A 15,986-nucleotide genomic window follows, 5' to 3' on the forward strand; every position below is an offset into this window, starting at 1 on the left:
AAAAAAAAAAAATTTATAAAGGAAAAGTGCTAAAAAGGTTTATTTAATGTTATAAACTACATGGAACGCATTGTCAAAATCAAGAGAAGCGCCTGATTCTCTGAGTTAAAATTTATATGTTAGTATTTTCTCTTATGTTTTTTGCCTAATATTAGACAACAAATAATAAAAATATTATGTCATAATTTTATTATTTCCTTCTAATTTGGTCGCAACTTTTTTTTTGAATCTAGCATCATCAAAGCCAATGGTTTGACTGGGGAATTCAAATCTTTTACCTATGAAGTTTTTTTTTTTATTACTATTCAGGTATTTAAGAGACTTGATATTCTTGGCAAATCCTGACTATATGGTATTATGTCTCAAGATTATTACGTACTATATCTGAAGCTCTTTGAAAATATAGTTAATGATTATATTTAGAAACATTTTTGTCTAAAGTTTTTTTTTTTAAACTGACTTTATTTGGCTCTGAGTTATTTTTGTAATTAAGAGTATTATTTTTATAAATTAATCATGGCCATACTAAATTTTGTCATCTGCAAGGTAAGTTTTTACCCTGCTGATTTGCTGAAAATGTTTTACCAAAATATCTCAACAAAAAGATGGACTATAAAGATGGACTTGCAAAACAGACTGTGACTAGACTGAATAAAATTTCCAGAACTCTTATGCAGAAACTGACGGGTTCACAGACTGTGGCTGAGCCAGAATCACATGGAACAGAAATTAACTACATAGGACTGAGTAAACTAAAGGATACTATAGTTTTATGTGGGAATAGTGCTGATGTTTTACGGTCCTACTTTCTGGATATAAGACACTATTTTCCCTTCTCCTAAGTTATCTAACTAATGGGTTTAGATATTTTAACTCTTGAATTAGAACTTCCTGTTGGTAAACTTAGCAAAGTTGTAAATATAACCAGATAAGTGTCTGAAGTTTGAGCTATGATTTTACAAAATAGAAAGAATAGCATTAGATTTCCTATTAGTTTCTCAAGGAACAGTTGGTGCCTTAATAGATAAATATTGTTGTGTTTATATTGACACCCAATCTGAGGTTTTGCAGAATGTAGTTGTTGTCAAAGCAGGTAAAAAGCAGTTACTGATGCTGCTTATGTATAAACAAACACCCCATGAGATTTGTCTCCTTGGTTCAAAGACCTTAGGGTCATGGTTTCACTGGTTATTTCAGACAATTGGCCTAATATTATTGTTAGTGTTTCTATTCTACCGCCTAGTTTGCTGTATGGTGCCTGGGATCTTAAAAACCATATGGTGCCCAATTACCATTTATTGAGCATTTTTGATCAAAGATTCTATAACAAGATTATGATCCAAAGGAAGGAATGATGAAAGAGTTGTAATTCTCCTGGAATCCAGATTTCTGGCTTTCATGGAGGTCAGTGTAACCTACACAGGCTATTTATTGCCTTTGAGTGTGCTTTTGAACCTCGAGTTTTGAGGAAAAAAAAAAAAAAAATGGTTCCTAAACCACTTTTGAGTCAAATAATGGTCCAGATAAACTAGTAAGACCGTTTTGCTCTGGGTGTTGTGCTTATTTGAAGAACTCAGTCTGTTTTGTGAAACTGACTCTGAAGATCAGATTGGGAGCTATGTTTAAAGTAAATCAGTAATTAGTTTAATCAGTTTTCAAGACAATGTTGTATGAAATACCTGTCTAATATTTGTAATCAAACTGTTACCCCCTTACTATGTTTAAGAAAATTATGTATCTTAAAGAAATCAGGTTCTCAGAAGAGATATCCTCATGGCTCAGGTTCCATTTTGGCTTAGGTTCCACTTCTGCTTCTCAGAAAATGATCCATGATTGTTAATAGGTAAACCAAGGAGGGGCAGCTTGATCTTAGGAAGAACAGTTAATATGTTTTAAATAGATTAACTGAAGACCTCCAACAGGAGAGGTCCATCCTGTATTATCTTGCTAATCATTAATTTTCTAATGGAAACTTGGTTGTCACATGTAAGTTTTTCTATACCTTCTCTTTTCTCTAGACAACTTTTGTGTGCTCCTTATGTTTTTGTGTGGTGGATCCAACGATACTAGATTAGAGGATCCCCTTCCAACTCATAGTGAATTTACGTGGGCAGTCTCTTGTTTAGATTCCTGGAAAAATACATGAGCAATGCACTTTGGGAACTTTAGGATTACCTTTAGGTATTCACAGTAATGATGCTAGTAAATACCGGGAAGGTAATGTTAATTTATTACACATGGTAAAACGAGAATAGAAGAAAGGCCATTGGTCCAACACAGGGTGGGGCTGGTCATTTCTAAGAGATTTAATTCCTATTTATGGTATAGTTGAATTGGAAAAATCTTTACACGATTTGTCAGTCACTATGGGACAAACAGCAGACGAAGTTGCTAGTGGGATGGAAACAAGACTGCAATCTCTGACCTCATTAAACCCAGGTGACATGAGATAACAGAATAGCCTTAGATTTTTTATTAGCCCAAGAAGGTGCAGTTTGTGCTGCAGCAAATACCTGTTGTTGCATTTGGATAAATAACACAGGAAAAGTAGAACAGGATATACACAGAATTAGACAACAAGCTACTTGGTTACACACTGTAACACGCTACTAACACCAGATTTATTTGGCTGGTTACAATTAGGAATAATACATGGGCTAGATCACTATTGCAAGGAATAGTAATATGCTTAGTCTGAATTCTGATAGTATGAGGCATAATAAAACTTATCTTCTATTGTCTTATACACTTAAAAGGCAAAAGAATGTCTCGTCCTAAAATGTTGATGCACATTGAGTCTGCTCATTTTGGCAATGCGATTGATGGGAACATCACTCTTATTTAAGATCTTGGTGAAGAATCAGATGGTATCTAGTGGAGAACGAGCACTGTGAGTTTAAAGAGCCTGCCATGGCTGCCATCTAGGAGCCCGACTAAGTCCAGGTATTCATCATAGATGTGTTATCTCCAATCGCCAATCAAAAGGAGGGCATGATTTAGGAGATAATATTGGAGCCATTATTCCTTGTCCCAGAATGTGACCCAGCTGGAGCTGGACTCACAAGGACCCACAAGGCCTCACAAGGACACATCAACTGGGCCCTGAGGTACAAAGACAATAGGTAGAACAATCTGGAAAACATCTTTTAGGGAATCTTTCACGTATACTAATAACACAGCATAAAAGGCCCACATACTTCCCATTCTTATCTTTTTTATATTAGCATTTAGTGAATAGTAAGATTTGTTGGACCAGTGAAGACCCTCCTGACTGTTGTCACTGAAACGTGTACCAATGACTGTTAAGAAAGCGGATTCAAAATGTAGAATCATGGTGACTTAACAGTATTTAGCCAACCTGTGAAAAGGTGAAGCTTTCAAAGGTCTTCCCCATTTATAATGTTAATATACCCTGATGGCTCTGTAACATTCCTTGGACTTGGCAGACACGGCTGTGGCAGCATGCTTGTCCATTTTCCCACTTATGCTTATTAACATTTCTTCGTCTCGGGCAGATATTAGCTCTGGCAGCATGCCTGTCCACTTCTCGCTTTTGCCCTTTTGAATATATGCCAAATAAAACTTTCTTTTCGCTTTACTAAAGTTTGTGATGTTTTTACCCTAGAACACGTGATGAGAAAGTTTTGGAAATAAATAGCAGTAATGGTTGTGCAACATTGTGAATATAATTAATGAACTAAATTGTAAACTTAAGTGTGGTTAAAATGATAAATTTTATATTTATTTTACCACAATTTTAAAGCATAGGTAATTAAATTCATATTAAATCAGAAAGCCAGGGAAGGAGAAAAATACCTAAAAGGGGAAATCGTACCAAAATGAAAGTGGTAAGGACTACAGAACTTCCTTTCTTTCCTATCCTCATGCATGATGGATGCCAGATATATGCAGACAACAAATGGGAACTTCTGAGAGTCTGTATAGTTAGCTAACGTGATTATTTAACTGACATATCATGCCTCATTGTAATTTATATCACCTCTCTTTACTGATCTTGAGATTGTGCCCTCATATTTTGCATCTTCACTTCCAAGATAAAGTTCTCAACTACATACAAAGCAAAGCCCTCCATGGCCCTAGCCTTAACCTACACCTTCATTTATGCTTTAAACTGCAGCACTATTATTAACCATTGGTACCAAAAAGCAAACCAAAGAAAACTACACCCATTCCCGGCGGGGGGTGGTGTCGATTCCTACTCATAGCGACCCTATAGGACAGAGTAGAACTGTCCCATAGGGTTTCCAAGGAGTGGCTGGTGGATTCGAACTGCCTTGATTAGCAGCCGAATACTTAACCACCGCACCACCAGGGCTCCTTAACCACTGAGTTCTTCGGTTTCCTAAACTTGAAATCCCAGCCTTCTTCTCGCCTTTCTCTTCTTTCCCATCCCTCCAAATCCTTAACCCCACAAATTCCTAGCTTTTATGACAAAATTTAGGCATGAATTCCTTCAGGAGAGCCTTCCCCAAATCCTCAGGGTAGGGGTCGGAAGTACTCTGTATATCCCTATCATAGAACTCAGGGACTGTATTTGTCTGTTTAATACAGCTATCTTTCCCATTAAAGTGAGTTTCTTGAGGACAAATTCAGTAACTTACTTATATTTGAATTTCCAGGAGTTCCACCGTAGGTGGCAAATCGTGGTGCTCAATAAGTCTTAGTTGAACTACATTGGATTGGTAGTTTAGTTAGTAAAAGGAATTTTAAAGTATGAAATCTTGTAGGTTGATAGGACCTCCGTAGCTTGGCTGGGTTGCAGGTTGACAGGAGTGGCAGAGAGGTGAGTTGGGGTGCCATGAGGTCACAGATGAACTCTGAGGCCAAGGTTAGGTCATTCACAAAAACACGTGCTGGCAAAACTGACAAAGGAGAGCGGGTCTTCAGGATTAGGGTGTGCTGGGGGCAGGTATATGGTGCCAGTCCCCACTCTGGAGTTGTCTTTCTGCAGGAACGGTTTGAGAGAGAAAGTGCTTAGCTTCTCGGACCCCAAAGCCCACAATCACCGCCTTCCGCCACAAGGCCTGGCTGCCTCCTCACGGCTTCAACCGCCCGCACATTTGCCTTGCCAGTTCATTTTACTCGAGGGCTTTTCTCGCAGAGCCTCCGCAGAACTCACCGCCGAAGGGCCACCACCGTCGAGGCCGCGCTTCGCCTTCGCGCAACTTGGCCCGCGGCCGGGCGCCTAAGGCCCTGCCTCCCTTGGACGTCATGTGACGAGGGGAGGTGACTTCCACTTCTTGTGAAGTAAGGTCTCAGACCATGAGTTCAAAAACGGAGGGGCTTATCTCAGTTCCACCAACCACCTTTTACGGCCTAGCCCTCTCCCAAAACTCTGGTTAGGAGGAGCTCCGCTGCACCCTCGAGGGGCCGACCAACCAGAGGGGTGGGCTTTCCGGTCAGAGCCGGCTCCCTCCGCAATGGCTTCTCGTGGGGTCGTTGGCCTTTTCCTCCTCTTTGCTCTTCCCGTCTTGTGTCTGGAGCTCCGGCGTGGGATTCCGGATCTAGGTAAGTGTTGATTTTTCCCTCTTGGCTCTCACAACTGGGTCATTTAACCATGTAAGTCGCTAGAATTACCGTCTGCCCGTCCGCTCTGCCAGGGCGGCCCAGACTACGATTCCCAGACTGCACCGCGCCCGCCTCCCTCTTCGGCGTCGGCCGGGCGGGGAGGGAGCCTAGGTGCTCGCGCTTGGCTGGTCTCCGGCGTCGTCGGGAAAAATTTCGTCAAGTATTGGCTATGTTCATAGTCGAATGCCCACTCTAGGTCAGGCACTTAGTTCGTTAGGTTCCCGGGGCACATGTTCTAAGCTCTGGTGAAGGTTTGCGTGTAGTGGAGGTAAAACCCGTTGCCGTCGAGTCGATTCCGACTCATAGCAACCCTACTGGACGGTAGAACCGCCCCACCGGGTGTCCAAGGAGCGGCTGGTGGATTCTAACTGCCGACCTTTTGGTTAGCAGCCGAGCTCTTCACCACTGCGCCACCAGGGCTCTGGTAGTAGAGGTACAGACGCAAAAAGTCCAGGTACAAATAAAGACAAGATAACTTTCAGATTGTGATGAGTAGTCTAAAGGAAATTAACAGGATGATATGATTTAAAACAAAAAAAATACAGGAGCCGAATTTAAGGTGGTCCTTGGAAAACCTGAGAAATGAACCTTTAAGCTGAGATTTGACTGATGATGAGGAGCCACTCCTGTGACAAGCCAGGGGAAGAATATTCTAGGCAAAAGGAATTGTGACACGTTGGAAGAGAAGATGAACCTAGTGGCTGGAACCCTGCTGCGTAGTGGTTGAGAGCTCCTCTGCTAATCAAAAGGTCGGCAGTTGGAATTCACCAGCCGCTCCTTGGAAACCCTACGCAGTTCTGCTCTGTCCTATCGGGTCGCTATGAGTCGGAATGAACTCGACTCGATGGCAGCGGGTTTGATTTTTTTTTTTTCTCTTTTCTTGGAAAACCTTCGGAGAAATTAACCTTTAAACTGAAATTTGACTGGTGATAAGGAGCCACCCCTGTGAAAAACCAGGGGAAGAATATTCTAGGCAAAAGGAATTGTGACATGTTGGAGGAAAACGATGAAGCCACGTGGCTGGATCAGGGAGAGTAATAAGGGCGAGAGTGGCTCAAGTTTAAGCCCCTATAAATAGTCAAATACCAAGTGCTTATTCAGGAGCCCTGGTGGCGCAGTGGTTAAGAGCTCAGGCTGCTGACCAAAAGGTGGGCAGTTCATATCCACCAACTCCTCCTTGGAAACCCAGTGGGGCAGTTCTGCTCTGTCCAATAGGGTCGCTATGAGTCGGAATCGACTCAACAGCAACGGGTTTGGTTTGGTTTTTTGGTTAAGTGCTTATTCATGACTTTATTTATGTCATTTAATCTGCACCACAACTATTAGGGGTAGGTGCTATTACAATCCTTATTTTACAGTTAAGGGAGCTGAGATAAAAGGAAGTTAAGTGACTTTTGTAAGGTTTTTAAAAAGTCACCCTGAATTCTGTGTGGACAATGTTTTGGAAGGAAACTATAGTGGAAGCAGTAAGGCAAGTTAGGCTTTTGAAGTAGATAATCGTGAAGATGGCCTGGACTAGGATGGTAACCAACCATCCAACTAGTTGCCAGTGGATTCCAACATATGGTGACCCCATGTGTGTCAGAGTAGAACTGTGCTCAAGCAGTTTCCAATGGCCGAGTTTTCAGAAGTAGATTGCCAGGCTTTTCTTCTGAGGTGCCTCTGTGTGGACTCGAATCGCCAACCTTTCAGTAGTAGTCGAGCGTCTTAACTGTTTGCATCACCCGGGGGCTCCAGGATGATAACAGGAAATGAAATGTGGACAGTTTTGAAATTTAGGAAGTAGAATCAACAGGACTTGTGGATGGGTTCAGGGATGACTCCCACATATGGGGTTGAACAACCCTAGGTAGCTGGTAATACCATTAATAAGGGGAAAACTGAGAGAATACTGTGGACATATGGAGAACTAGAAGTGGTTTTGGACGTATTACTGATCAGTGTACTTGTCTGTCTCCATCATTAAACAAAGTTCTGAGGTTAGAGACCGTGATGAAACTTAGCTTTATATATTTCCTCTCTTTCTTCACCCTCCCTCCTCACCTCAGAGGAGTTAGGAGCCCAGAAATGTTGCTTTAAATAGGAAATCACAATACTTAAAAAAAAAAAAAAATCTACAAATGGCCCTCCAGAAGCCTCCTACTCACTCAAGCTATATTGGAATAACAGGACCTTTATCAAAATGAGAAAAACAAAAACCAAACCCATTGCCGTCGAGTCGATTCTGATTCACAGTGACCGTATACAACAGAGAAGAACTGCCCCATAAGGTTTCCAAGGACCAGCTGGTGGATTTGAACTGCTGACCTTTTGGTTAGCAGCCAAGTGCTTACCCACTTTGACACATTCACCTATTCTAAAACTCACCTGATCCCTTACCTTTACAGCACCCCCCCATCTCCCCTGCTCATCTAGAATCTCCTACTTTGCACTAGTATTTGAGTCACTAGTCAAGGAGAAAGGAACCCTGGTGGTGGAATGGTTGAGCGCTGGGCTGCTAACCTAAAGGTTGGCATTTTGAACCCATCCAGTAGCTCTGCCGGAGAACTGGCGATCTGCTTCTGTAAAGATTACAGCGAAGAAAACCCTATGGGGTAGTTCTACTGTCACATGGGATCTCTATGAGTTGAAATCAACTGGCTGGCACCCAACAACAGCAACAGTCAAGGGGAAGATGATTACTGTGGGGTGGAGGAAGATGGCCACTCTCATGATCAGGTCTAACCCCGGGGAGATACACTTCTTGAGGGCAGAGACCACATTCTAATTACTTTTGTGTTCCCAGAACCTATCACAATGTCTAATTTAATAAAGTTAGGCCATGAATTCTAGACAATGTAACTGGGCAACATCTCCATCTCGCTCCTGGAATTTCCACTTAATTAACTTTCTCCTCTCAGACGTGAACTGGCAGTAGTTTTCTTTCGTTTCTTGATACTGGGTTCTCCAAATATTCAGTAACAGTATTTAAATCAATTTTACAAATCATACATCCCAGTGCAACAGCTGGAGGCTAAGCTAGTTATGTGTGGAGCAGTACTTAGAGATACTAATAACTCTTAGCAAGAGCTTCTAATTAAATTCCCAGGTAAACTCCCAGACCTGTCCATTCACCTAGTCTGTATTTTAGACTTATATTGAAAAATGATCCCTATTTTTTCCTACTATGTCTTCCCATTTGTTATTTTTTGAAGTGTCCTCCTTATGGGCTCTTGAGAGTAGGTACAAAAAAAAAAAACAAAAACAGAAACACTTAATTTTGAAATGTTTTATTTGAACAGTGTACACACAAATGTAATCCTTTTATGCTCCCATGTGACATTCGCCAAATTGCTTGCTCATTAGAACAAAAAGCAATTCCATTCCAACGACTTCATTGTAAGTTGGTTCCAACGTAAGTCGAATGTCTTTTTTTTAGTTTTCATTATTATTGCCTTTTATTATTAGTATCTTTATAAATCCAATCTTTAAACATCTGTGAGTGAACATCTGAGAATGATAACATCAGCAAATTACACGCTGCAACATAAGATGTACAATAAGATGTAACGATAAGATGTACAAAAAAATTAAAAAAAAAAAACCCAAAAAACTAGAGGGTCATTTGTTCAGTTTGTCATAACTCCAGCACGTCATAAGTCGGGGACTGCCTGTATTATATAACTTAAATCCCGCAACTCAGTGGTTTCTCTAAATACCATTATTCTAGGTATTACTTGTGTAATGGCTGGCCATGCCCAACGTTTAATTATATATTGTATCGAACAATACCTGTATCAATAGTTAATGCTGTCAAAAGTTGGAGGGGGTGTGATGGAAAAAAAACTGTATTTCTTATCTAAACAATTTTAAATTGCTTTTTTTTTTTTTTTTTAGGATAACATATATCTGTTTTCAGTTAAAAATAAAATATTTTAAGTCTGTATATAAGTTTTTACAATTCCTTCTTTAATCTTTAGTTAACCAATTAACTACCAGCTCTGATCACATTGGTAAGATGGTTTCTCTGTACCTCTACCATGTAACTTTTTAAAATTAAAAATGAAACTACAAACTTCTGGAGGGTGGAAACCAATTTTTCCCCCAACTTTTTTATCTCCCCTCCCCACCACTTAGCAAATTCTATTAGGTAACATAGGGACTTTGTACATTTTTACTGATTTAATTTTAATCTAGACTCTTAAAAAAATATTTGATACAAGACCAGATAATGACTTTTTACTTTTTCTAGGCAAACCTGTAAATAGTAATTTTATTTATTGAGAAATAGAGAAGCACTGGGTTGAACAGTTTAACTGTGAGAAATAAGAATTTGGTGCTTCAGTGGAAATGACTGTTTTTAAATAGAAGTAGAACTTGAAAAGATGATACTGTCACAGATTAATAGTCAATTATTTGGGTAATTTTATTCCCATTTCTGGGTAGAAGGGAAACCAGAACTTACTCATTATTGACAATTGTAATACTTATTCGTAATAGTCAGTCACCCCCATTATACCTATATTCCTAAAATGGAAGATGTTTTGCGTGCGGTGGAGGTTTGATTTTCTGAAAACTTGTTCTGGTAATATACAACCATGATGAATTTTATCATACAAGGAATATTATATGAAATAACCATAAAGCAGTTGCATAAAATAACTTTTAGTGTCCTTTTCTAGTACATATCATTTATTATTAGTATCAAAAGTATTTTTAATATTAATTGTAAATTTTTTTTTCCTTTATAAGGAATTAAAGATCTCATTTTGCTGTGTGGCCGGATTTTCTTACTCCTTGGCCTTCTTACTTTAATCATTTCTGTGACTACCTCCTGGCTTAACTCATTTAAATGTTCTCGAGTTTATCTGAAAGGTAAGGGTATCCTTTATGCTACCTTTTTATACTTAAATTTCTTTGTTATTCTAGAACTTTGCACAATAAGAACCCTTAACAGAAACTCATAGATGTTTTGATAAGCAAACATTTGTGAGTTCTAGAAGCCTTTTAAAACCATACTGTAGTTAGTTCCTTAAAAGATGAATCCTAAAACTAAGCCTACATTTTCAAGTTATTAGAAAGATGCTTGCCAGTAGTGAATTTGGTACATTGTGTTTTGTTTTGCTGTTTATTCATGTCAAAAATATAAAAGAAAATATACAGCATTTAATTTATAGCCATTTCAGATTAACTATGAATAAAATCATAATCCTAAAAGATTATACCATTTGACCCAAACATAAAGACACTGTGGATATTTCAGGGTCTCCCAATCATAGATTTTGGATTTTTTTTTTAATATTTGATTTCATACTTGAAATTCCTCATATGGAAGACTCAATGAGAGCATTGTAACTTACTCTTAGAAAGTTTGTTTTAAATATATTTTGATATCAGGAGGATATCTGCTGCGTACATTAAACTATTAGGTAAGGTATTCTGTGTTTTATAAATAAAGGAAACATACTTGTCACAATTTCTGTACTTTAAGTTGTACGTTTATGTTGTTGAAGTAGAAGTCATTTTGGTGGATTTATTGGTTGATAATTTTGAGATATAATCACCACTGAAGAATACAACTACCTAATGTATACCAGAAAGAAAACCTTTTGCCGTCAAGTTGATTCCGACTCATAGCGACCCTACAGGACAGAGTAGAACTGCCCCATAGGGTTTCCAAGGAGTGGCTGGTGGATTCAAACTGCTGACCTTTTGGTTAGCAGCTGAGCTCTTAACCAGTGCGCCACCCAGGGCTCTACCTAATATGTAACGATAATTAAGACTGTGTATAGAGCCTGTCATGGATTGAATTATGTCCCCCCAAAAATCTGTGTATCACTTTGGCTGGGCCATGATTCCTGATGTCGTGTGATTTTCCTATATGTTGTAAATCCTGCCTCTATGATGTTAATGAGGGAGGATGGGTGGTAGTTGTGTTAGTGAGGCAAGACTCAATCTACAAGGTTGGATTGTGTCCTGAGGCAGTCTCTTGAGATACAAAAGAGAGAGGTCTACAGAGAGACTGGAGGACCTCATACCATCAAGAAAGCAGTGCCAGGAGCAGAGCATGTCCTTTGGACCCGGGGTTCCTGTGCGGAGAAGCTTCTAGTCCAGGGGAACATTGAGGAGAAGGCCAGGGGAACATTGAGGAGAAGGCCAGGGGAACATTGAGGAGAAGGCCGACCGAGGGAGAAAGCCTTTCCCTGGAGCTGATGCCCTGAATTTGGACTTTTAGCCTACTTTATTGTGAAGAAATAAGTTTCTGTTTGTTAAAGCCATCCACTTGTGCTATTTCTGTTGCAGCAGCACTAGATGACTAAGACAGAGCCTAATATAGTGAGCTTTTCTTCAAGTGAATAAAAAATCAGCTTGCTCATACACATTCTATCTCCCCTACTGTCATCAGATACGAGATACACGTCTTCAGAATAATCCAAAACTTTAATTCTCCTTATTTTATAAAATGGTTTGCAAAATGAGGTGTATTTAAAAGTTCAGAAGCAGTCAGTCTTCAGTGGCTTTAAGGGTTATGCTCTTCTGTTGATTTATTGGAGCCCTGGTAGTACAGTGGTTGAGAGCTCAGCTGCTAAACAGAAGGTTGGCAGTTCGAATCCACCGGCCACTCCTTGGAAACCCTATGGTGCAGTTCTACTCTGTCCTATAGAGTCTCTATGAGTCGCAATCAGCTGGACAGCAATGGGTTTAGTACTATACATTAGAGAATCCTCATTTCAGAACAGAGCTTTTGTTGCAGATTTTACTTTTGGATTTGTTTTACCTGCCTGCATACAACTACCTAATGTATAATCATAATTAAGACTGTATGAAGCCTAATATAGTGAGTGAGCTTTTCAAGTGAATAAAAAATCAGTATTGTATGTTGCATTATTTGAAAAATAGAATCTGTTATAATAAGGCTTCTTGTCTCTCTCAAAATGTTAAAATCTACAGACCTTTTTCAGAGAAAATTGCGTTCAACTTATGATAGTTGGGAATTAAAGCTTTTAATGTATTGATGTCTTAGATGAAGAAGAGGAAGAGAATGAGAAAAGACAAAAACTTGTGAGAAAGAAGCAACAAGAAGCACAGGGTGAAAAGGTAAAGCATGCTTCCCAGAGACTGCATACGGAGAAAACACACAAATATCTGGGGCACTTAAAATTCAGGTCTGTGGCTTTCAGCATGTGCCAAGATTATTTTTTATTGAGGTGAAATTCATATAGCATACAATTAATCATTTTAAAAAAGTACAAATCAGTGACGTTTAGTATGTTTACAATGTTATGCAACCACCACCTTTATCTAATTCCAAAAGATTTTCATCACTGCCAAAGAAAATTCTGTACCTATTAAGCAGCCACTCCCTATTCCCCTATTCCCTGGCGACCACCAATCTGCTTTCTGTCTCTGTGGATTTAGCTATTCTGGATATTTCATATACAGCAGTCCCCAGATTATGAACGAGTTCCATTCCTGAAAGTCTGTCTTTAAGTTGAATTTGTATGTAAGTCGGAACAGTTAGGTACAGTTCGTATCTAACGTCAGTCAATCAAATGTTTGTCTTAGTATATAGTATGTAGTATAGGTTATAGTGTACCTTTCTATGCATAAAAAACATTAAAGAAACACTTCCAGATATACTAAAACATCTTTAACATAATAATACAGTAATAATAATGTTTTGATGCACGTTGCAAAGTAGCGCCCATTCGTTATTACGAACCATTGTATGTACCTTGATTTTTTAATAGGCTTTATTGGAGTTGGTTTGTAACTGGGTTGTACTTAAGTCGGATGTTCATAACCCGGGGACTGACGATAAATGGAATCAAACAATTTGTGACCTTTTGTGTCTGGCTTCTTTCGCTTAGCGTAATGTTTTTGAAGTTCACGCACCCTGTAGCATGTATCAGTACTTCATTACTTTTTATGGCTAGATAGTACTCCATTGTATGGATATACTCCAATTTGTTTATTCATCCGTTGATGGACACTTGGGTTGTTCCATTATTGTGAATAGTGCTGCTATGAACATTCATGTCTAAGTATTTGTTTGAGTACCTGTTTTCAATTCTTTTGTGTATACACCAAAAAACAAAACAAAAAACCAAACCCGTTGCTGTCGAGTTGATTCCAACTCATAGTGACCCTGTAGGACAGAGTAGAACTTTCCCATAGGGCTTCCAAGGAGTGGCTGGTGGATTCAAACTGCCGACCTTTTGGTTAGCAGCTGAGCTCTTAACCACTGTGCCACCAGGGCATATACACAGGTGTGGAATTACTGAGTCATACAGTAATTCTATGTTTAGTTTTCTGAAGACCTGCCAAACTATTTTCCATAGTGGCTGTACAATTTGCATTTCTACAAGCAATGGATGAGGGTTACAATTCCTCTATGTCCTTACCAACTCTTGTTATTATTTTTTTAATCTCATTATGGTGTTGATTTGCATTTCCCTAGTGACAAATGATGTTGAGCATCTTTTTACGTGATTATTGGCCCTTTGTATATCTTCTTTGGAGAAATGTTGAGTGTAGGTGTTCTTTAATATTCTGGATATATATATATATAAAAGATATATGATTTGCAATTTTTTTCTCCCATTCTGTGGGTTGTCTTTCACTTTCTAGATATTATTCTTTGATGCACAGAAGTTTTTAATTTTGATGAAGTCCAGTTTATCTATTTTTTCTTTGTTGCTTGTGCTTTTGGTGTCACATCTGAAAACAATCTAGTGCCAAATCTAAAGTCATGAAGATCTACCCCTATTTTTCTTCTAAGAGTTTTTGGTTTTAGCACTTACATTTAGGTCATTGATCCATTTTGTGTTGATTTCCACATATGGTGTGAGGTACAGTTCCCACTTCATTCTTTTGCCAGTGGACATCTACTTCTCCCAGCGCCATTTTGGGTGGGTCTGGGGTGGGGCTTAAAGGCTAGCTGCCAACAATCTTAAGTGGGAGAAAGAGGCGAGAAGTCTTAGCTTTCAGTGTATACGTTTTCACTTAGTCTGTTTTCGTTTGCACCCCTGCCCCCCACTCGGCCTAGGATCTGTGAATCTGGAGCCTCTCTGGTTCAGTTTCTCAGAGAATAAACCTTCCATGTGGCTGTGTACAGTAGGATAGAATAGCAAGTCCGGGGATCTAATAGCTCTTTTATTTATTTATATGTTTTCTTTTTCTTTAAAAATCTCAGGTGCAAAGAATTAGCATAATCATACTCATTGATTCACGGCAAACTCGTTGGTCCATGCATGGCCTGTCTCCCGCTCTCAGTTCCACCCCGTTTTCAGCTCTGTGCCTCACTTCATCTCCCAGCCATAGGATCTGAGCTGTTCCAGGGTGTGTGGAGTTCACTGGCTTGCTTCTTATCTGTGTCCTCCTTTGCAGACACTTAGGTTTCAGCCTTTTCCTCTGTTACATCAGTTACTCCCCCACCTGTGTTCAGATATAGTGCTTTGGGGGTTAGTGTTTATGTCATCAGTGATGGAATCTGAGTTTCTGTTTTTTGTTCCCCTTGTTGATTTGGGATGATTTTCAAGAGGAGAAAGAGACAAGTGGCTTAACTTTGTCATTTCAAAACCAGCTGTCTCAATTCCATGTCTTTTGATTCCAGATATTTTTTGTTTTCCCATGATCAGACTATATAGTTAACATTCCTCCAAACAAGTTCATGCCTTCTAGGATCTGACAGTATGAGAGGGCATAAAGCCGTGAACAAACTGCTCAGACTTACAGCTCCTAGAAGTCAGGAACCATGTCGTATTCATCTTTGTATCCCTTCCTCCTAGTAAGTTTTTGTTGCACTGAAGACACATTAAAGGATATATAGGCAGACTACCGTACAAATGTAAGTATAGGACATTTGTTTCTTTTTGCATTACGTACAAATATAAAATTTTACAGAGGGAAGCAAAAGCTGAAGGTGCTGCCTTTTTTTGCAAAACAGAGTTAGTGTGAAAACACAATTTTATATCCAGTTATTTAAAACTTCTTAGACAGTATACACGTTGAGGAACATTACTGTGTATACTAACACCTAATTTATTTTTTTAAACAGGCCAGCAGATACTTAGAGAATGTTTTAAAACCTCACCAGGAAATGAAATTGAAAAAACTGGAAGAGCGCTTCTATCAGATGACGGGTGAAACCTGGAAGTTAAGCAATGGTCACAAGCTCGGGGTTAGAAAATACTCGCATTTTATATATATATTTTTTTTATTGTACTTCAGGTGAAGGCTTACAGAACAAATAGTTTCTCATGAAACAGTAGTACACATGTTGTTTTATGACATTGGTTAACAACCGGTAGACCTTTTTTGTGTGAAAATATACACAGCCAAAGTTACACCATTTCAAAAGTTTCTACATGTACAATTCAGTGACATCAATTACAGTCTTCCAGTTGTGCTTCTAT

The 15,986-nt window shown here is 39.1% G+C and overlaps 1 protein-coding gene across 2 annotated transcripts in view; it reads left to right on the forward strand.

Moving 5' to 3' along the window:
• Positions 1-5,260: 5,260 nt before the first annotated feature.
• Positions 5,261-15,986, forward strand: part of UBXN8 (UBX domain protein 8) — a 20,382-nt gene continuing 9,656 nt past the window's right edge. The window contains exons 1-4 of one of the 2 annotated variants that reach the window (XM_004383384.2): positions 5,265-5,529; positions 10,321-10,443; positions 12,593-12,666; positions 15,629-15,751. In XM_004383384.2, coding sequence (XP_004383441.1) covers positions 5,442-5,529; positions 10,321-10,443; positions 12,593-12,666; positions 15,629-15,751 — 408 coding nt within the window. In that variant the 5' untranslated portion in view covers positions 5,265-5,441. Of the gene's footprint in view, positions 5,530-10,320; positions 10,444-12,592; positions 12,667-15,628; positions 15,752-15,986 lie in introns of both variants that reach the window. The other variant, XM_023737830.1, reaches the window with a different exon arrangement.

Source organism: Trichechus manatus, unplaced genomic scaffold (assembly GCF_000243295.1).
Source record: "Trichechus manatus latirostris isolate Lorelei unplaced genomic scaffold, TriManLat1.0 scaffold00109, whole genome shotgun sequence".
In the NCBI taxonomy this organism is placed as follows: Eukaryota; Metazoa; Chordata; class Mammalia; order Sirenia; family Trichechidae; genus Trichechus; species Trichechus manatus.